Here is a 23,779-nt window from a genome sequence, read left to right on the forward strand (position 1 = left end):
CTTAGATAGACAGGGATGTATAATGTCACCAAGGTTGTTTAATATATTTATAGATGGGGTTGTAAAGGAAGTAAATGCTAGGGTGTTCGGGAGAGGGGTGGGATTAAATTTTGGGGAATCAAATTTAAAATGGGAATTGACACAGTTACTTTTTGCTGATGATACTGTGCTTATGGGAGATTCTAAAGAAAAATTGCAAAGGTTAGTGGATGAGTTTGGGAATGTGTGTAAAGGTAGAAAGTTGAAAGTGAACATAGAAAAGAGTAAGGTGATGAGGGTATCAAATGATTTAGATAAAGAAAAATTGGATATCAAATTGAGGAGGAGGAGTATGGAAGAATACTTGGGATACTTGGGAGTTGACGTGTCGGCAGATGGATTTATGAAGGATGAGGTTAATCATAGAATTGATGAGGGAAAAAAGGTGAGTGGTGCGTTGAGGTATATGTGGAGTCAAAAAACGTTATCTATGGCGGCAAAGAAGGGAATGTATGAAAGTATAGTAGTACCAACACTCTTATATGGGTGTGAAGCTTGGGTGGTAAATGCAGCAGCGAGGAGACGGTTGGAGGCAGTGGAGATGTCCTGTTTAAGGGCAATGTGTGGTATAAATATTATGCAGAAAATTCGGAGTGTGGAAATTAGGAAAAGGTGTGGAGTTAATAAAAGTATTAGTCAGAGGGCAGAAGAGGGGTTGTTGAGGTGGTTTGGTCATTTAGAGAGAATGGATCAAAGTAGAATGACTTGGAAAGCATGTATATCTATAGGGGAAGGAAGGCGGGGTAGGGGTCGTCCTCGAAAGGGTTGGAGAGAGGGGGTAAAGGAGGTTTTGTGGGCAAGGGGCTTCGACTTCCAGCAAGTGTGCGTGAGCGTGTTAGATAGGAGTGAATGGAGACGAATGGTACTTGGGACCTGACGATCTGTTGGAGTGTGAGCAGGGTAATATTTAGTGAAGGGATTCAGGGAAACTGGTTATTTTCATATAGTCGGACTTGAGTCCTGGAAATGGGAAGTACAATGCCTGCACTTTAAAGGAGGGGTTTGGGATATTGGCAGTTCGGAGGGATATGTTGTGTATCTTTATATGTGTATGCTTCTAAACTGTTGTATTCTGAGCACCTCTGCAAAAACAGTGATAATGTGTGAGTGTGGTGAAAGTGTTGAATGATGATGAAAGTATTTTCTTTTTGGAGATTCTCTTTCTTTTTTGGGTCACCCTGCCTCGGTGGGAGACGGCCAACTTGTTGAAAAAAAAAAAATGATACACTTAAGGTCTGATATTTGGAGAAGCATAATTTGATGAGGAAAGCACAATGGCAGTGCCAAGGAAAGGCCTTGAGCCCTCCCCAAATAAAAATAGTAATAAGTGTATAACATTGCTTCAAAATGGGTCTTCAGACCTCCCCTAATCCCTGTTCTCCCTCTGGTATAGAAATTCTGGAACTGCTCCTGGAAAAGCACCAATTTAAAAACCATAGTATGGCTCTGTGATATATTCTGTAAGCACTATCATTTATCTGTTGCGGATTTAAGTTCATTTTATTTAATCCTATCTTTTTTTTTAAGCACTGTTCTCATAATAAGCATGGGAGGATACCAAAAGTTTTGCCAATACCAGTACCCAGTTTTAGGCCAGCGCTGTCAAAATTAGTCAGTACCCACCGATACTGACACCATCAGAATTAGTCAATACCCACTGATACTTTGGTACACTCCTACATTAAGATTTCTTGTTTAATCTCTAAATTTCTTGTACAACATTGTAATGTTGTACATATATACCTTCAATTCAAAACTTTTATTGTATTTCCCATATTGCTCCAGATTCATAATCTCTTCTACTTTTTCAGAGTTTCTTTATTCTTCTCTGCACTCTATTCAGTTATGTGATAAATTAAGGTGGTGTGAATGAGTTGATTAGATAAGATAGAAACCCAAGCTTTGGTTGTTTGCTTCTTATTTCCTTCATCATTTATGGAAATGAGATTTCTGAAACTTTTCTCAGGAGTTCCTCCGACGATTTGCTTCTATCCCGGACATGCTGGAGTTAGATCATCTGACTGTTTCAGGTGATGTTACATTTGGAAAGGGCGTTAGTCTAAGGGTAAGTTTAGTCATATAATCTTCAGTTATTAAAATAACCCTATTCTGGATTCAGTTATCAAAGCATAAATATCATTGTGATTTTGTTGGAAGTGCACGGACATCACAGTTCAAATGCTAGAGCTATTACAGATGCATGCACTATTGTTAGCAGTATATAATATTCATTGTTCTGTATAATTCTACTACTTTTCTTATCTTTTAGGGGACGGTTATCATTATTGCTAACCATGGTGACCGAATTGATATTCCACCTGGTGCCATCTTGGAAAACAAGATTGTGTCTGGAAATCTTCGCATATTGGATCACTAGGTTGTGTAATTAGAATGTACAGTATATACCGTGTTAACTCGGATCTTCAAGTTTAATTATTTTTTTAAGGAAAGTACTTATTTTTAAAATTATCTTTATTTTTCAATACTTTAAAATATATTTTGTAACAATTAAGACACAAGATTTAATTAACATCAGAGTAATTCCTAGCACATTTAAATGAAAATGAAGTAACAGTTATCTTGAGTAACTGTTACCCATTACATGATAAGTAGAGCTAAGAGCACAAACATTTAGAGTATTTGTGTGCTGTTTTAAGTACTTAATTTTTTTTTGTAAGAAATTAGTGTGTGTTCTGGCCTCACTTTTTTCTTGGTGCTGATGCACAGGATTGTACATGTTAGATTTATATATTTTGTCATTCATAGTAAACACATTAAGTTTTACTGAGGGTCCACAGAGATGCTATATGCACTATAATATTCACAGTTATATGGTTATTGAAGTCAAGGGTGCAGTTGGCTACTTATGCTTAGGCCATATTATCTCTAGTCACCTGTAGTGGACAGGTTTGTAAAACATGTGTATCATTAAACAGTACTGTGTTTGTGATTTACTGAAGCGCAATATTTTATTTTTACTATTAAAGCTATTATTGGCTATATTAGAAAAGAACTTTCAGATTAACCCCCAAAGGATGGTAACACAAGATAATCCAAACAGTGTAGTTTATTTCCATTGAGATCCTGTTGGAATCCTTTTTAGTTTCTTTCCCAAGATGCAGTCAAGATCACTGTCTGTATTCTGGGTATGTATTTACTACTAGGTAAGAGAGTAGGTATTAGTAAGAAGTGTTTTATATGAAATTCAGCTTGAATCATTTTACTATATTGAAGTTTATGGCATAGTTTACATTCATAAATAGTATAATGAAATAGACAAATGAGCAGCATTGATATATAAATTAGCACTGTAATTAGAGATATTTGCATAACATTAGATCAGACTGTGCATGTTCTTCATTTTAATTTCAGTTCTAAGCTAGTCACCCTCATTCGTTTATTGGTCTACCTTCATTTCATTTAGTTTCAAGAGGATAACTAATTATATTTTTTTAGCAGCTACTATGTGCCAAAAATGTTAGTTTACCAGTACTGTCAACGATAGGCCATTTATTAAGAACTGAAAATTTCTCAAAGATCAAAGCTCTTGTTTCATATCTGTACATAAGAACTGTTAAAAATAAAATGAATTGTTTACTAATGTGTTTCGTTGCCCTTAACAAAATATGGTCTTAAAGTGTGAATGTGTAAACTGCTTGGTACATTATTGTGAATACAGTAGGGCCCCACTTACATGGCAGGTTAAGTTCCAGGCTACCACTGCAAAGCAGACATCAGCAGAAAGCAGAATGCCATTTTTTTCCACTTATAAATGCCAGATAAGTTTGCACCAACATATATTAAGTTAGCAATAGAACTAGGCATTAAAAAACAGTACGCTCATTACTTACCTCAGAATATTTGTAGTCGTAATGTAGCATGACGGGTGATTAGTATTTATTGTAAGAAGTTAGATGTGGTAGGTATGATAGCCCTCCTGGCCAATCTACCCACATGTAATATACTACGACATTTAAAAAATCCTAGAGCGATAAAATGCATATACAGTACACTCATTACTTCTTTTTTCAATAAACCGGCTGTATCCTACTGAGGCAGGGTGGCCCAGTAAGAAAAATGAAAGTTTCTCTTTTTAAATTTAGTAATTTATACAGGAGAAGGGGTTACTAGCCCCATTTTAATCGCCTCTTACAACATGCATGGCTTACGGAGGAAGAATTCTGTTTCACTTCCCCATGGAGATAAGAGGAAACAAACAAGAACAAGAACTAGAAAGAAAATATGCTTGTACATGTATGTGTAGTGTGACCTAAGTGTAAGTACAGGTAGCAAGACATGCCTGAAATCTTGCATGTTTATCAAACAGAAAAAAGGACACCAGCAATCCTACCATCATGCAAAACAGTTACAGGCTTTTGTTTTTCACTCGCCTGGCAGGACAGTAGTACCTCCCTGGGTGGTTGCTGTGTACCAACCTACTACCTAGTATGCTCATTACTTACCTTAAAATATTTGTAGTCTTTATGTAGGGTGAGAGGTTAGTAAAGGAGATAAAAACGAATAAACCAGAGAGAATGAGTAAATGAGAGAGGACAGAGCTGCAGACTATGTAAACAAACATATGAACACATCCGGGTATGGCTCTTACAATTTCGTTTCCATGTCTGTGAAGCTTATAGTACAAACACCTTACATTGTGTACAAGTTGTCTCTACGTTGGTAAGGTAGAATAAAAAAAGAGCAACACTTCATTCTCGTGTTACACTCCATTTTCAGAAGGAATGATGCTCTGAGTGAAGGCCCCCTCAAGGAAGGTTCCTTATTGGTGAGGGGCTCTTGATTTAGGGAATTGGATCTGTGCTCCAGTTCCCCGAATTAAGCCTGAATGCCTTCCACATCCCCCCCCAGGCGCTGTATAATCCTCCGGGTTTAGCGCTTCCCCCTTGATTATAATAATAATAATAATCTGAGTGAAGGCATACAAAAGGAATAATTTTCTACAGTTACACCCAGTAATACTATTGTGTACACATTTTCTTTGGTGTTGAACTAGAGAACGTGTTATTCTTTCTGACAAAACAACTGGAAAACATCTCGTATTTGTGTTAATTTATTCTACTGTGGGGTGTATTTATCATGTTTATGTTATGTAGCGTGTTTATTATATAATTTTGAAAAAAAAAATGTCATAGATGGATTAATTCGAGCGTATATTAACGTAATATATGACATTTAATGCGCCTCAGAGTGATTATTATTGTGTGTTGTTATTATCATTAATATGGCATCTTCAAGACTAATGAGACATTTAGTGATTTTAACTTGTACCTGCACACCAGCACAGAAAGTTTATTTAGGTAGAGGTAACTTAATTATAATTATCAGAGTAAAGTGGTACCTTGACTTACGAGTTGAATTCGTTCTGTGACTGAGCTTGTAACTCGATTTGCTTGTTTATCAAATCAATTTTCCTCACTGAATTTAATTGATATGCCGTTAAACTGTTCCAGCCCCCCAAAAAACACCCCATTTTTTTGTTACAGGATTTTAAATAAGAACCACCTTCACTACTCTACCTACCACCATCTCTACTACACCCACCACCCTCACTACTTCACCCACCACCTTCACTACTACACCCACTACCCATCTACTCCATCCACCACCCTCACTTCTCCACCCACCCCATCTCTACTTCACCCACCCCCATCTCTACTTCACCCACCACCTTCACTGCTTCACTCAACACCATCTGTACTACACCCACCACCCTCACTACTCCATCCACCACCGTCACTACTTCACCCACTACCTTCACTACTCCACCCACCATCATCTCTACTTTGCCCACCACTTTCACTACCCACCCACCACTATCACTACTCCACCCACTGAAGGAACCTCTGTGAGGCAGGTAAATATCACAGAGGCCTTCCTTAATGTTTCTGGAGAAACTCTGAGTGTTGAAATGGATGTTACTTCTTCCCCGGATTTATATGGGAACCAAACAAGGGATGAGGTGCCTCACTACAATCTGGGATTAGTGTGGGAGTATTGTACTTCCAGTTATGTCTTGGAAGAGCATGTGGGATGGGACGAAGTACCTGACATTCCTCTGGGTACAGAGTTGGATTTGACTTCAGATACGCCACCAATTAGTGGCCTCAGTGGGGCCAAACACATGGTGAAACCAGTCATAGAAAAAGCCCCTAGTGACCCATGCCTTACTGTCTGCACTCCACATCACACACAAATTAGCCTTGATGACATTGTTTTTCCTGAACACACTGGGAGTTTCAGAGTGATACACCAATAAAGGCTTCACATTGCAATCACCACAAGCATTACCATAGGCTTATGTCCTGGGAGTGCCTTTTCCTCCTGAGTAATGTAGGTCCTATTTGGCATTTTCTTCCAAAAGAGGCCTGTTTCGTCACAATTAAACACTTGTTCAGGTTTCAATTCTTCAGCCTCTATGTACTCCTTGAATTCCTGCACATATTTTTCAGCTGCTTTTTGGTCTGAACTGGCAGCTTCACCATGCCTTATCACACTATGTATGCCACTACGATTCTTAAATCTCTCAAACCAACCCCTCTTCAAGGGGGGCTCCTTGGCGTGGTGAAGAGGCTCTTGGTCTGAGGAATTAGCCCTGTCGGTCTTCTTCCTCAGACCGAACCTAATTACCCCCCATTCTCCCCTCCCCTATCCCATCCTTCCCTTTTTCCATTCCTCCTCCTCCTACCCACCCCTCCCTTTTGCCCTTCCTCTTTTTGGCCTTTGGGATTTCTCCCACAGGCACGCTAGTTCCTAGGTAGGGGAAAGGACACCGGGGTCCATCCCATTCCGTTGAGGTTCTTGGCAGTGGCGTAGTTTGCTGTGGAATCTGGATCGCCTGGGGATGTCCCGATCCCTCTCCGGTATCCCGGAGTAGCTTTGGGTGTCTTTCGGGCGACGGGTGTATCTCTGGAAGCCACCTTTCGGATTCCGGGGATGGTGGCCGAAGGAGGTATGCTTTGTGGCAGATATCCGGCTGCCCTCTCTTTTGTCCACCGAGGTAGCTCGGCAGATATGAGGTTGCTATCCCGGATTGCTGGTTTACTGGCATGAAGGGTAGGGTATGGCACGGGTTCCATGCTGCATCTGCGCTACTAGCGGTGCTGAGGACACTCTTCGGACACTCCTGATGCCCCTGTACCTCTTGCTGGTGCTGTTTCCTCACCTGCTTCAGGTACCGGGGCTTCGACTGACTCCTTCAATTTGTCTGAACTCCGCTCTCCTTTGACTATGCTTCCGGCTTCTCCCTCTACGGTACGGCAATTTTCGAATCGCCCGCCCATTTCACGCCGGACCAACTCCAGTCCTACTCCTAAACGCCAACATCAGTCTCCTGATGATGCTCCTTCGTTACCTTCCCATTCTACTCGGAAAAGACTGACATGTCAAGCACTCCCTCTCCACGCTCAGTTTCGGACCACACAGTGGACTAAATTCTTTACTTTAAGACCGACTTCTTCTGCCTACCTTTCTGACCATAGTATTGGCAAAGCGCTCCTGCGTCATGTTGGTAGAGATATTTCATTACATGCTCTCAAGAGCGGTACGCACATCGTCACTGTCCAGAATGCTACCCAAGCTCATGATCTTTCTCTCCTTTCGAATATCGATACTACTCCTATCACTATTGAAAAACATCTTTCTCTCAATTCTTGTAGTGGTACTGTCATTCTGCCCCATACCATAATCCAACAGAATTTCCAGTCATGTGGCAATGACATTCTTGAACAGCTGGAACTCCAGGATCTCCCAATCCTCAAAGTAGACACTTACGTCCTTCCTGCCCGGGGGCGGAGACGTTACCCTTGCAATGTGGCTTGTTTAACTTTTGACAGCCGAGAACTCCCGTCCTCTGTATATGTTGCAGGACATTGGTTACAAGTTCGAAAGGTGATACCTACACCGCTCCCGTCCTCTGTATATGTCGCGGGACATTGGTTACAAGTTCGAAAGGTGATACCTACACCGCAACAATGTAGAAATTGCTGGCATTTTGGCCACCCAGCGAAATATTGCAGATCTATGGCCGAATGCCCAGTCTGTGGTGCCGACGACCATTCTAATACATCTTGCAGTCAACCTCCATCTTGCCTTAATTGTAATGAAGCTCACCCTTCATACTCCCGCCGTTGCCAGGTCTACTTAAATGAACGTGAAATCCGTTGCCTCAAAGAGGCAGAAGGTCTCCCTTATGCTATGGCAGTTACTCATCTCCGCCTCCAAGGGAGACTACCCCGTGTGTCTTATTCTCGTGTTTCCAAACATCCCCCTACTTCTGGGGTTCCATCTTCTGCAGCCTCCTCTGTTGTTACCCCTCCCATAGCCACTCCGGCATCTAATCCTTTTGCTGTCCTTGGCTCTGACGTCCCGACTACACCTCAGTCTGTTCTCACATCTTCGCGTCCTTCCTCACAAGCCCCAGTATCGACAAGACCTCGTACGACACCTAATACCAATCGCCCCTCTACTTCTCAGAAGTCCAAAAAATCCACATTGCTCAAATCTTCTTTGCCCCTTCCTTCCCTTCTTCCACCTCCACATTTTACCTTTCCAGTCTCTGTACCTAGTACCTCTGTACCTTCCCCTCTCTCTGGCTCTATTACAAGTGTGGAGATTCACCCTCCTCCTCGTACTATGCCTTCCACCCCCGTCCCCTCCCAAGTTTCTCCCTCTTCTGCTACCTCCCAGGTTTCTGCCTCTTCTGTCCCCCCCCACACTTCATCTCCAGTCCCTTACACTCTTCCCTCCCCCTCTACTTTGGTACAGTCCATTACTGTCCCAATCTTTACTCACCCTCCTCCTATCTCCAATATGGTCTCCCATACATCTTTGAATTCAGAAACACTTGAAGCCATTTCAGAATATATTGCAGAGACTAAACCTTCAATGGACACTGATTCACTTCCTGTTCCTTCTCTTCCCTCTCCTCCATCTTCACAACCCCATTCTTCGCAACGCTCCATTCCTTCGCTGCTTGAACGTCTTCCAATGCCACCACACGTTGACTTTTCTAACCCCTCTAGTCCGTAGGTGCCTTTACCTACAGATTCCTGGTATTTTCTTCATCGCCAATCATGGCCTATTTACAGTGGAATATCCGTGGCATCAGGGGAAATTGGGGTGAGCTTCAGATGTTGCTTTCCAGGTTTTCCCCTGTTGGTGCTTGCTTACGAGAACCAAAATTACACTCGGCTGTTTTCCAATCTATCTCAGGCTATAATTTATTGTATTCTTCGGATCCTTTCTCAGATGGGACCTTTAATGAAAGTGCCCTTCTTCTACGCAATGATATTCTGTACTGTCAACTATTTGTCCATACCTTGCTGCATTACACTGCAGCCCGTATCCACTTGAATAAGTGGTTTACAATATGTTCTTTATATCTCTCTCCTTCTCGAGCATTTTCTATCCCAGACTTTGCCTTTCTTGTTTCATCCTTACTGCCACCACTTCTGTTACTTGCTGATTTTAATGCCCACCATTTCCTCTGGGGGGGGTCTCATTGTGACTCACGTGGCATCCAGTTGGAGGCTTTTCTCGCCTCTCACCCCCTCCATGTTTTAAATACGGGTACTCCCACCCATTTTGATCCTCGTACTCATACTCTCTCTTGCATCGATCTATCAGTCTGCTCTTCCTCCACTGCACTAGACTTCACCTGGTCTGTTCTACCGGACTTACATGACAATGATCATTTTCCAATCATTCTTACTTCTCCTTCCTATTCACCACCTTTCCGTAGCCCTCGCTGGCAATTTGATCGGGCAAATTGGGATCTTTACTCACACCTCACTGCTTTTAGTGAAGTTCCTTCTTCATCCTCCATTGATGAGCTCCTACACATCTTCTCGACGTCAGTTTATACCGCAGCTTCTCATTCTATACCCCAAACCTCAGGCAGGCATTCTCAGAAGTGTGTGCCTTGGTACTCACCTATTTGTACTCACCTATTTGTGGTTGCAGGGGTCGAATCACAGCTCCTGGCCCCGCCTCTTCGCTGATTGCTACTAGGTCCTCTCTCTCCCTGCCCCATGAGCTCTATCATACCTCGCCTTAAAACTATGTATGGTTCCTGCCTCCACCACATCACTTTCTAGGCTATTCCATGGCCTGACTACTCTATGACTGAAGAAATACTTCCTAACATCCCTTTGATTCATCTGAGTCTTCAACTTCCAATTGTGACCTCTTGTGTCTGTGTCCCATCTCTGGAACATCCCGTCTTTGTCCACCTCGTCTATTCCGTGCAGTATTTTATATGTCGTTATCATGTCTCCCCTGACCCTCCTGGCCTCCAGTGTCGTCAGCCCGATTTCCCTCAACCTTTCTTCATAGGACAATCCCCGTAGCTCTGGGACTAGTCTTGTTGCAAACCTTTGCACTTTCTCTAATTTCTTGACGTGCTTGACTAGGTGTGGATTCCAAACTGGTGCTGCATACTCCAGTATGGGCCTGACATAGATGGTATACAGAGTCTTAAACGAATCCTTACTGAGGTATTGGAACGCTATCCGTAGGTTTGCCAGGCGCCCGTATGCTGCAGCAGTTATCTGATTGATGTGTGCCTCAGGAGATATGCTCGGTGTTATACTCACCCCCAGATCTTTTTCCTTGAGTGAGGTTTGCACTCTTTGGCCATCTAAACTATATTGTGTCTGCGGTCTTCTTTGCCCTTCCCCAATCTTCATGACTTTGCATTTGGCAGGGTTAAATTCAAGGAGCCAGTTGCTGGACCAGGCTTGTAGCCTGTCCAGGTCTCTTTGTAGTCCTGCCTGATCCTCGTCCGATTTGATTCTTCTCATTAACTTCACATCTGCAAACAAGGACACTTCTGAGTCTATCCCTTCCGTTATGTAGTTCACGTATACCAAGAACAGCACAGGTCCTAGGACTGACCCCTGTGGAACCCCGCTTGTCACAGGCGCCCACTCTGACACCTCGTCGCATACCATGACTCGTTGTTGCCTCCCTGTCAGATATTCTCTGATCCATTGCAGTGCCTTTCCTGTTACGTGTGCCTGGTCCTCTAGCTTTTGCAGTAACCTCTTGTGAGGAACTGTCGAAGGCCTTCTTGCAGTCCAAAAATACGCAGTTGATCCACCCCTCTCTCTCTTGTCTTACTTCTGTCACCTTGTCATAAAACTCTAGTAGGTTTGTGACACAGGATTTTCCTTCCCTGAAACCGTGCTGGTTGTCAATTATACACTTGTTTCTTTCCAGGTGCCCCACCACTCTCCTCCTGATGATCTTCTCCATGACCTTGCATACTATACACGTTAGTGATACGGGTCTGTAGTTTAGTGCCTCATGTCTGTCTCCCTTTTTAAAAATTGGGACTACATTTGCCATTTTCCATACCTCAGGGAGTTGCCCAGTTTCAAATGATGTGAAGATCTTTGTTAATGGCTCACACAATATCTCTGCTCCCTGGTCTCCTGCTTGTGCTCGTGCAGTACGTTTGAAACGCGCTGCATGGGGCAGGTACCGGTACAATAGAACCGCTGAGAGACTTCTTGATTTTAAGCAGAAGCGTGCGATCGCTCGCCGTGTCATCCGTGAAGCTAAAAGCACTTGTTGGCGAGACTATGTTTCCACCATCACCTCTGCTTCTTCTATGAGTGCAGTCTGGAAAAAAGTGAGGAAATTGAGTGGTAAATACTTTCCTGACCCGGCTCCTGTTCTACGGGTCGCTGGTGTTGATGTAGCAAACCCTCTCGACGTTGCCATTGAACTTGGCACACATCTGGTCTGTATTTCCCAAGGGCTCCATCTATGCCCCTCGTTTCTTTCCCCAAAGTCTGCCAGAGAGTTAGTACCCTTGGACTTTTCTTCTCTCAGAGAAGAACAGTATAATGTGCCTTTTACACTTCAAGAACTAGAGGCAACGCTCTCAGCTTGCCGATCATCGGCAGCTGGGCCTGACGACATTCATATTCGTATGTTACAACATTTACATCGGTCAGCCCTTGTAGTCCTCTTACACTTCTTCAATCTTATTTGGGCACAAGGAGTTCTTCCCCTGCTGTGGAAATCTGCCATTGTTCTTCCTTTCCGCAAACCGGGTACTACAGGACATGATGCCTCCCACTATCGTCCCATCGCTCTTACTAGTGCAGTTTGCAAAGTGATGGAACGTCTCGTAAATAGACGTTTAATGTGGTATTTAGAGACACACAACAGTCTCTCCGCTAGTCAATATGGCTTTCGTAAGGGTCGTTCTACCATAGACCCCTTACTACGCTTGGATACGTATGTTCATAATGCCTTTGCGAATAATCACTCAGTTATTGCCATATTTTTTGACCTTGAGAAGGCATATGACACAACTTGGAGGTATAATATTTTGGCCCAGGCCCATTCCTTAGGCATCCGAGGCAATCTTCCATCCTTTCTTAAGAACTTTTTAACTGACAGACATTTCCGTGTTCGAGTCAATAATGTTCTTTCCCCGGACTTCGTCCAAGCTGAAGGTGTCCCTCAGGGATGTGTTCTAAGCACAACACTTTTTCTCCTTGCTATAAATGATTTGGCCTCTGTTCTTCCACCCAATATTTGGTCATCACTCTATGTTGATGACTTTGCTATTGCTTGTGCAGGCCCTGACTGTCATCTTATTGCAGTTTCTCTCCAGCATGCGGTCGATCGTGTTTCCACTTGAGCCACCACGCATGGGTTTAAATTTTCAAGTACCAAAACTCACCAAATTACTTTCGCTAGACGTTCTGTTATCTCCGATCATCCTTTGTATCTCTATGGCTCCCGTATCCCCGAACGTGATAGTCAGATTTCTAGACCTTCTCTTTGACAGTAGGTTCTCCTGGAAACCTCACATTACCTCTCTGAAGGCAACTTGTCACAGCCGGCTAAACCTTCTTAAAACCCTTGCTCATCTTTCCTGTGGAGCTGATCGTCGAAGTCTGCTTCGCCTACATTCAGCCCTCGTTTTATCGAAACTATTATGGTGACCAGATTTATTCCGCAGCCTCTCCTGCTACTCTCTCTAGCCTTAAATCTATCCATCACCAAGGATTACGTTTGTGCCTTGGTGCTTTTCGCTCTTCCCCTTTTGAGAGCCTCTATACAGAAGCGAATGTTCCATCCTTGTCTGATCGCCGTGATGCCCATTGCCTTCGCTACTATGTACGCTCTCACGATCTACACAATCCTTCCATTTATAGAATGGTCACCGATATTAGTAGACATTCTTTATTCGTTCGCTGCCCCTGTTTGCTCCATCCCTTTTCTCTTCGCCTACATTCACTCTTGTCTTCCCTTCAGTTACCACCTTTATATGTTCATGTAGCATCTCACTTTTCCCTACCCCCCTGGGAAGTTCCAGCTGTTCGGGTCTGTTCTTTCTCACTCCCTTGCTCGAAAGCTCAACTGCCTACGGTGGCTTCCCGCTCTCTTTTTCTTGATCACTTCCACTCCCATTCTCATGCCACCGCTGTGTACACAGATGGCTCTAAGTCTTCAGACGGCTTCGGATTCGCAGCAGTGTTTCCGGACAGCGTCGTGCAGGGGCATTTACTATCTTCAGCTAGCATTTTTACTGCTGAACTGTATGCCATTCTTGCAGCACTTATTCATATCGCATCTATGCCTGTGTCATCATTTGTAGTAGTCTCAGACTCCCTTAGTGCTCTACAGGCTATACGAAAATTTTATACATCTCATCCCCTAGTTCTCCGTATCCAACTTTGGCTACGCCGTATCTCTACGAAGCATAAGGATATTATTTTTTGTTGGGTCCCTGGTCATGTTGACGTACAGGGCAATGAACAGGCAGACACTGCTGCGCGGTCAGCAGTACATGACCTACCAATTTCCTATAGAGGTGTTCCATTTCTGGACTATTTTGCTACAATAGCTGCCCACCTTCGCGCCCGTTGGCAACAACGTTGGTCAACTCTGCTTGGTAACAAACTTCATTCTATTAAACCGAGCATAGGTTACTGGCCGTCTTCTTGTCATCAGTGCCGTGGTTGGGAGACCACTCTCTCCCGTCTTCGCATTGGCCACACTCGTCTTACTCACGGGTATCTCATGGAGAGGCACCCTGTACCTCTCTGTGAGCAGTGTCAAGTTCCAGTATCGATTAGCCACATTCTGTTAGGCTTCCCTCTCTATCAACGAGCACGCAGAATTTACCTCCAACGCTGTCTTCGTTCTACTACTCTCTCTTTACCTTCCCTTCTTGCTGATGGACCCTCCTTTAATCCTGACTCTCTCATTGACTTCTTGACAATGACTGATTTACTCCACAAACTCTGATGATGATACCTTATGCACTCCCCTCAGCCCTTTCTAGCTCAGTCTCTTGCTGCCCTTTACCCTTTCACCATCCACTGCTCCGCTGTTATCCGTAACCTATTACTCATCCACCTCCCTTTTGCCACCTGATGCCCTCGCTTCCTTCCTGCCCTGCAGCGCTGTATAGCCCTTGTGGCTTAGCGCTTCTTTTTGATAATAATAATAATAATCTCAAACCAACCTTTGCTGGCGCTAAATTCACTCGCATCACCACTAGTTGCAGGTATTTTTTTTAATTAAATTGTCATGCAACTTTGTAGCCTTTTCACATATGATTGCTTGAGAGATGCTATCTCCTGATATCTGTTTTTCGTTTATCCACACCAATAACAGTTTCTCGACATCTTCCATCACTTGCGTTCTCTGTTTCGAAAACAAACTTGCACCTTTTGCAAGAACAGTTTCCTTGATTGCTGTTTTGTTGGCCAAGATAGTAGCGATGGTTGATTGGGGTTTGGTATACACCTACCATCCGACTTATGACCGAGTTCGGTTCCGAGAAACCGGTCGTAAGTCGAAATGGACATAAGTCAAACTTTACTACTGAATATCAACAAAACATTTTTGTAATGACTTTATTTTATTGTTTTATTTTGGCATTTCATGTTTTACTTTACTTTTTATGCTGTTGGTACTGTATTTTATACTGTAAGGTTTAGGATAAACACTGTGTACACCACAAATAGTTGTTTATTTCCCAGAAATTTGGCATAAAAAACACGGTCGTAAGTCGAGCAGGTTGTAAATCGGATGGTAGATGTACAACCTGGTCAGCTCCGAGACGCACTCCACTTTCGTACTTTGCAATTATATCTTTCTTCAATTCCATACTAATTCTCACCCTTTTTACCACAGGGTTGGCACTAGAAGCTTTCTTGGGGCCCATGGTGGCTTATTTTGCAGTTACAAGCACTAAAAACACTGGGATAATGTGAAATGTACCGAATGTATGCATAGGTGAGACCGCACTGGCTGGCTTGTAAACACTGGCTCACATGGGGCAGCTGAGGCACACTCAGGCCACACGTGGATGAGTCCCGGATGAATCATGTTGGGTGGGTTTTTTATCATTAGGCAGGCCAAAATTTTTACGCTCAAATGCTTCGTTAGGCGGATTTAACGTTATGCGATGCGTTCGTTAGCCGAAGGTCCACTGTATTTACGTTATTTTTTATGGGAAATATTGATTCAGTTTTCACATGTTTTGATTTTAGAACAACCTTCTGGAACAGATTAAGTTTGAAAACCAGGGCCCTACTGTACTAGGGGATGGCTACTGATACTAAGCTTAACCCTTTCTGGGTTGGTGCCATATTAGTATGGTTTGCACACCAGGGTTGGTGCTGTACTAGCACGCATAAATTCTAGCGCCTTCAAATCTAGCAAGAGAAAGCTGGTAGGCCTACATATGAAAGAATGGGTCTATGTGGTCAGTGTGCACAGTATAAATTATTATTATAATCAAAAAGAAGTGCTAAACCACAAGGGCTATACAGCGCTGCAGGGCAGGAAGGAAGCAAGGGTATCAGGTGGCAAAAGGGAGAGGGTTGATTAGTAGGTTACGAAGAACAGCAGAGCAGTGGATAGTGAAGGGGTAGAGGGTAGCAAGAGATTGAGGTAGAAGGGGTTGAGGGGAGTGCAAAAGGTTTCATCATCAGAGTTTGTGGAGTAAATCAGTTGTTGTCAAGAAGTCAATGAGAGAGTCAGGATTAAAGGAGGGTCCATCAGCAAGAAGGGAAGGTAAAGAGAGTAGTAGTAGAGCGGAGACGACGTTGGAGGTAAATTCTGTGTGCTTGTTGATAGAGAGGGCAGTCTAACAGAATGTGGCTAACCGATACTGGAACCTGACACTTCTCACAGAGAGGAACAGGGTGCCTTTCCATGAGATACTCATGAGTAAGATGATTGTGGCCAATGCGAAAACGGGAGAGAGTAGCCTCCCAACCTCGACACTGATGACAAGAAGACGGCCAGTAACCTATACTTGGCTTAATAGACTGAAGTTTGTTACTGAGCAGATTAGACCAATGTTGTTGCCAACGGGTGTGAAGGTGGGTAGCTATTACAGCAAAACAGTCCGTAAATGGAACACCTCTATATGAAACTGGTAGGTCATGTACTGCTGACCACACAGCAGTGTCTCCCTGTTCATTGCCCTGTACGTTAACATGACCAGGGACCCAACAAAAAACAATATCTTTATGCTTGGTAGAGATGCGGCATAGCCAAAGTTGGATACAGAGAACTAGGGGGTGAGGTGTATCAAATTTTTGTATAGCCTGTAAAGCACTAAGGGAGTGAGACAACCACAAATGATGACACAGGCATAGATGCAATACGGATAAGTGCTGCAAGAATGGCATGCAATTCAGCTATAAAAATGCTAGCCGAGGATAGTAAATGTCCTCGCACGACTCTGTCCGCAAACGCTGCCGCGAATCCGATGCCATCAGAAGACTTAGAGCCATCTGTGTACACTGCGATGGCATGAGAATGAGGGCAGAAGTGGTCAAGAAAAAGAAAGCGGGAAGCTACCATAGGCATTTGGGCTTTCACGCAAGGGAGTGAGAAAGAACAGACTCAAACAGCTGGAACTTCCCAGGGTGACAGGGAAAAATGAGATGCTACATGAACATAGAAAGGTGGTAACTGAAGGGAAGACAAGAGCGATCAGTATCCATTGAAGGTTTAGTCTCTGCAATATATTCTGAAATAGCTTCAAGTATTTCTGAATTCAAAGACGTTGTATGGGAGACAATATTGGAGATAGAAGGAGGAGGGTGAGTAAAGATTGAGACAGTAATGAACTACCAAAGTAGGGGGGAACGAAAGAGTGGAGGGAACTGGAAAAGAAGTGTGGGAGGGGACAGAAGAGGCAAAAACCTGGGAGGTGGCAGCAGAGGGCGAAGCTTGGAAGGGGACAGGGGAGGAAGGCACAGTACGAGGAGGAGGGTGAACCTCCACACTTGTAACAGAGCCAGTGAGAGGGGAAGAACCAGGCACAGAGCCTGGAAAGATAAAATGTGGAGGTGGAAGAAGGGGAGGGGGCAAAGAAGATTTGAACAATGGAGATTTTTTGGACTTCTGAGAAGTAGAGGGGCTATTGGTAGAGGTGTTATACGAGGTCTTGTCGAAACCGGGGCTTGTGAGGGAGAACACAAGATGTGAGAACAGACTGAGGTGTTGAAGTAGGGAAATTTGAGCCCAGGACAGCAAAAGAATTAGATACAGGAGTGACTATGGGAGGGGTAACCACAGAGGAGGCTGCAGAAGATGGGACCCCAGAAGTGGGGGGACGTTTTGAAACACGAGAATAAGAAACATGGGGTAGTCTCCCTTGGAGGCGGAGATGAGAAACTGCCATAGCATAAGGGAGACCTTCTGCCTTTTTGAGGCAATGGATTTCTCGCTCATTTAAATAGACCTGGCAACGACGAAAGTACGAAGGGTGAGCCTCATGACAATTAAAAAAACTGACCGTTTTTTTTTTGGATTAAAACTCCGACTTTGAGGTGTATTTTCATATAGTATTTATCGTTGTATTCTCATTTTCATGGTCTCAGGTGATAAAATGGAAAACATATTACAGAAATTGAGATGATTTTTATTAGTTTAACAATGAAAATGACCTTGAAATTGAGCTCAAAGTAGCGGAAATGTTCGATTTTTACCAATGTTCAGGAGTAAGCAAATCACACCATACGTCCAATACACTTCAACTGGAAAGTCTAATATTCTTTCACTAGTGCACTGATATTATTTATACCATTTTTACAATAATGCAGTAGTCTGCATAACAGTAAAATTTGTATTTTTTTGTATGAATAAAAAATCAAAATAGAAAGCAATAGTAATATAAGAGGGGCCTAGAGACATGACTAATGAACAGAGGATATGTTATTTTAGTGTCAAGAATGTCTACATTGTTTATTCTGGACTCTATTTTGAAAATGGCATCTTTTTTAATTTGCATGAAATTGGCCAAATTGCCAATTTCTGACCACTTTATTGGGTAGTTCAAATCGGTAAATGGGTGGTTTTTTGTACTCAACTGATAGAAAAAATGGAGTTCTAAAGAAATAGCTATGAGTTTGGTCAACTGGAACAATGGAATTGGCCAAAAACAGGGCTCAAAGTTGGCGAAATCGCCGATGCATATACGTCGCCGAGACCGCTAACTTCACAGGAGCGTAATTCAGTGAGTTTTCAACCAAATTTTGTACTTTTGGTGTCATTACCATCGGGAAAAGATTCTCTATCATTTCATGAGATTTTTTTTTTTTTCCAAAAATTTATCGACATAGAATGACAGTTTCAGAAAGGGGCTTGCGACAGTCAAAGGGTTAAGTGACAATTCAAGTATTTTACCAATATCCTGGTTTTCCTCAAGTAGCTCCTACAGTGTTAAGTAGTTTATCTTCAAGTTCTTCTTAATCATACTATTTTTTTATTGGCTTCTTTCCTATGAATTTGGTTCCTCAGGCTATTCCTTCTTTGTCGACCTCTTGCAGTATTTCATTTGCATCTTCAAAGCTCTCATATCTTGCGTCTTGCCAGATCCATAATTTCCTAAACCTAACTAACTCCTTACTTATAGGAAAAAGGGATAAATTATTCACCACTGAAGGTCATAATTAACCCTACCCTTCATTTACACAAGAACATCTGCAATGTTAAATATATGCCATTACTCTGGCGTAACAGTCTCGGAACTACCATCCATTACCCTGATGAGTTTTTAAATAACCGGGCACATGTATTTGTGCTGAAATGTCTTTCTAACTTCTCCATTATCAAGGGTGAGTGAGGAGAACCTTGAATACAAGATTATCTTTCTGGCCAGGTATATCTTGACTGCAGGAATAAAATAATGCCTTAATCAACAAATAGGATTTGTCTTGATGTTTTGCAGCACTGTAAATCACCATTGCCTTCTCATTGCAACATTCACCACCCATGCTTCACACCCATATAAGAGTGTTGGTATAACTATACATGTACTTTCATACATTTCCCTGTTTGTTTCTACAGACAAAGTTTTTTGTCTCCACAGACTCCTAAGTGCACCACTCACCCTTTTTCCTTCATCAATTCTATGATTCAGCTCATCCTTCATAAACCCATCTGCTGACACTTCCACTCCTAAATACCTGAATACATTCACCTACTCCATACTCTCTCCCTCCACTCTGATATCCAATCTTTTTGTTATCCTCATCACCTTACTCTTTCCTATATTCCCTTTTAATTTTCTTCTTTTACATACCCTACCAAATTCATCCAGACAAAACATACAAGCATTATGCATCACATATGCATATTTAAAGTTTCCATCTTCAGTACCCTTGGAGCTGATTATTATATTCTGCTTGATACCTCTAGCATCACTAATATTCCTCTTGGGTGCCATGTTGAATGTCCAGAATAGAGATGAAGTGAGAAAAAAGATCCAAAATACTTTGATGACACAGAAAGGAACAAGACAAACCCAACTTGTGTTGAAGGGAAGGAAATCAACTATGCAAACTTCAGTAATTTTTACATATAACCTGAGTATTCTGTGCCTACAAAATTTTTTCAAATGGTAATCAAGAAAAGAATTCAGTTAATCAGTTGTATTTACTGTGAGGGAAAAGTTCAATAGATAGGAGTAGTGAGGGAGTATATAGTAACAATAGTTTCATTGCCGGCTACTTGTTAAGGTAGGGTAAGTCCAGCTCCCGCTATTCCCCCCTCCTTTTTCCCCCTCCCCGAAAGTGATAGTTTGATTGCCGGCTGCTAGTTAAGGTAGGGTCAGTCTAGCTCCCGCTATCCATTCCCTCCCTTCCCCCCCCCCCCCGAAAGGTGATGTGTGGGGCTCCGGTCAAACAGTAAATCACTCGACTCACAGCTCCCAGCACTACTGTAAGTACACACCTGATCATGTTTTAGTGGACTTATTGGTTGAAAGCTTCACTTTTGACCAATACAGTGGACCCCCGCATACCGATGGCACCACATAACGATTAATCCGCATACCGCTTGCTTTAATCGCAAAAATTTTGCCTCGCATACCGCTTAAAAACCCGCTCACCGATTTTCGTCCGAGACGCGTCCAATGTGCGCCCTCAGCCAGCCTCACATGTGCCGCCCATGCCATTGTTTACCAGCCAGCCTCCGCGGTAACATCCAAGCATACAATCGGAATATTTCGTATTATTACAGTGTTTTCGGTGCTGTTTCTGGAAAATAAGTGACCATGGGCCCCAAGAAAGCTTCTAGTGCCAACCCTACACCAATAAGGGTGAGAATTCCAATAGAAATGAAGAAAGAGATCATTGATAAGTATGAAAGTGGAGTGCGTATCGCCGACCTGGTCAGGTTGTACAAGAAACCCCAATCAACCATCGCTACTATTGTGGGCACCAGAAAGGCAATCAAGGAAGCTGTTCTTGCCAAAGGTTTAACTGTGTTTTCGAAACAAAGATCGCAAGTGATGGAAGATGTTGAGAGACTCTTATTGGTGTGGATAAATGAAAAACAGCTAGCAGGAGATAGCATCTCTCAAGCGATCATAAGCGAAAAGGCTAGGAAGTTGCATGAGGATTTAATTAAAAAAATGCCTGCAACTAGTGCTGATGTGAGTGAATTTAAGGCCAGCAAAGGTTGGTTTGAGAGATTTAAGAAGCGTAGTGGCATACATAGTGTGATAAGGCATGGTGAGGCTGCCAGTTCGGACCACAAAGCGGCTGAAAAATATGTGCAGGAATTCAAGAAGTACAGTGGACCCCCGCATAGCGACCTTAATCCGTGCAAGAGGGCTGGCTGTTGTGCGAAATGTTCGGTATGCGAATGAATTTTCCCCATAAGAAATAATGGAAATCAAATTAATCCGTGCAAGATACCCAAAAGTATGAAAAAAAAATTTTTACCACATGAAATATACATTTTCCTACACACAAAGAGAAGGATACATGCACAATAGTAGAGTAGTACATGCACAATATATATTGTGCATGTACTACTCTACTAAATGAAGAATAAATGACACTTACCTTTATTGAAGATGCAGCAATGACTGATGAGACACTGTGTCCTGGGAGTGCCTTTTCCTCCTGAGTACTGTAGGTCCTGTTTGGTATTTTCTTCCAGAACAGGCCTTATCACACTGTGTATGTCACTACGATTCTTAAATCTCTCAAACCAACCTTTGCTGGCTCTAAATTCACCAATATGAGCACTAGTTCCAGGCATTTTCCCTGTTCACCTGGGTGTTAGTCGACTGGTGTGGGTTGCATCCTGGGAGACAAGATTAAGGACCCCAATGGAAATAAGTTAGACAGTCTTCGATGACACTGACTTTTTTGGGCTATCCTGGGTGGCAAATCCTCTGGGGTTAATTGTTTCTTGGTATTCTCAATAAGCCACACCAACAACGGTGCTACAGCAGCAGCAGCAGCTGACGGTGGTACAGCAGCAACAGACGATGCTACAGCAGCAGCAGACGATGCTACAGCAGCAACTGACGATGTTACAGCAGCAGCAGACGATGCTACAGCAGCAGCAGCAGCTGACGGTGGTACAGCAGCAACAGACGATGCTACAGCAGCAACAGACGATGCTACAGCAGCAGCAGACGATGCTACAGCAGCAACTGACGATGTTACAGCAGCAGCAGACGATGCTACAGCAGCAGCAGCAGCAGACGATGCTACAGCAGCAGCAGCAGCTGACGGTGGTACAGCAGCAACAGACGATGCTACAGCAGCAACAGACGATGCTACAGCAGCAGCAGACGATGCTACAGCAGCAGCAGACGATGCTACAGCAGCAGCAGACGATGCTACAGCAGCAGCAGCAGCTGACGATGCTACAGCAGCAGCAGACGATGCTACAGCAGCAGCAGACGATGCTACAGCAGCAGCAGACGGTACTACAGCAGCAGGAGCAGCTGACGGTGGTACAGCAGCAGCAGCTGACAGTGCAGCAGCAGCTGACAGTGCAGCAGCAGCCGACGGTGGTACAGCAGCAGCAGCAGCTGTACCACCAATAGTAGCGATGGTTGATTGGGGTTTATTATACAACCTGGCCAGCTCGGAGACACGCACTCCACTTTCATACTTATCAATGATCTTTTTCTTCATCTCCATAGTAATTCTCACCCTTATTGCTGTAGGGTTGGCACTAGAAGCTTTCTTGGGGCCCATGGTCACTTATTTTCCAGAAAAAAATCACCAAAAACACTGTAATAATACGAAATGTTCCGATTGTATGCTTGGATGTTACCGCGGAGGCTGGCTGGTAAACAATGCCACCGGCGGAACATGTGAGCGTGGCTCAGGCCGCACATTGGACGCGTCTCGGACGAAGGGCGCTGAGCGGGTTTTTGGGCGGTATGCGAGGCAAAATTTTAGTGATCAAAGCGTCCGGTATGCGGATTGTCCGTTATGCAAGGCGTCCGGTATGCGGGGGTCCACTGTACATAGAGACTGAAGGACTGAAACCTGAACAAGTGTTTAATTGTGATGAAACAGGCCTGTTTTGGAAGAAAATGCCAAGCAGGACCTACATTACTCAGGAGGAAAAGGCACTCCCAGGACATAAGCCTATGAAAGACAGGCTTACTTTGTTGATGTGTTCCAATGCTACTGGTGATTGCAAAGTTAAGCCTTTATTAGTGTATCACTCTGAAACTCCCAGACCGTTCAGGCAAAAGAATGTCCTCAAGGAGAATTTGTGTGTGCTGTGGAGGGCAAACAGTAAGGCATGGGTCACTAGGGACTTTTTCTATGACTGGTTACACCATGCATTTGCCCCCAATGTGAAAGATTACCTAACTGAAAAGAAATTAGAACTTAAGTGCCTCCTGGTGTTAGACAATGCCCCTGGTCATCCTACAGACATGGCAGAGCGACTTTATGAGGACATGAAATTCATTAAGGTGAAGTTTTTGCCTCCTAATACCACTCCTCTCCTGCAGCCCATGGACCAGCAGGTTATTGCAAACTTCAAGAAACTGTACACAAAAGCTCTGTTTGAAAGGTGCTTTGTAGTGACCTCAGAAACTCAATTGACTCTAAGAGAGTTTTGGAGAGAGCACTTTAATATCCTCAATTGTGTAAACCTTATAGGTAAGGCTTGGGAGGGAGTGACTAAGAAGACCTTGAACTCTGCTTGGAAGAAACTGTGGCCAGAATGTGTAGACAAAAGGGATTTTGAAGGGTTTGAGGCTAACCCTGAGAGGATTATGCCAGTTGAGGAATCCATTGTGGCATTGGGAAAGTCCTTGGGGTTGGAGGTTAGTGGGGAGGATGTGGAAGAGTTGGTGGAGGAGGACAATGAAGAACTAACCACTGATGAGCTGATAGATCAACTTCAAGAGCAAGAGGCCAGACCTGAGAAAACTGGTTCAGAGGAGGGGAGAGAGAAA

The 23,779-nt window shown here is 43.3% G+C and overlaps 1 protein-coding gene across 1 annotated transcript in view; it reads left to right on the forward strand.

Annotated features, from left to right (window-relative positions):
- LOC128688420 (UTP--glucose-1-phosphate uridylyltransferase) overlaps positions 1-3,636 on the forward strand; it is a 170,285-nt gene extending 166,649 nt beyond the window's left edge. Inside the window, exons 11-12 of the mRNA XM_070094413.1 lie at positions 2,006-2,104; positions 2,309-3,636. Of these exons, the coding sequence (XP_069950514.1) occupies positions 2,006-2,104; positions 2,309-2,416 (207 nt within the window). The 3' untranslated portion in view covers positions 2,417-3,636. The remainder of the gene's footprint in view (positions 1-2,005; positions 2,105-2,308) is intronic.
- Positions 3,637-23,779: the final 20,143 nt, after the last annotated feature.

The sequence above is a fragment of the Cherax quadricarinatus genome, chromosome 46, assembly GCF_038502225.1.
Source record: "Cherax quadricarinatus isolate ZL_2023a chromosome 46, ASM3850222v1, whole genome shotgun sequence".
Lineage (NCBI taxonomy): Eukaryota > Metazoa > Arthropoda > Malacostraca > Decapoda > Parastacidae > Cherax > Cherax quadricarinatus.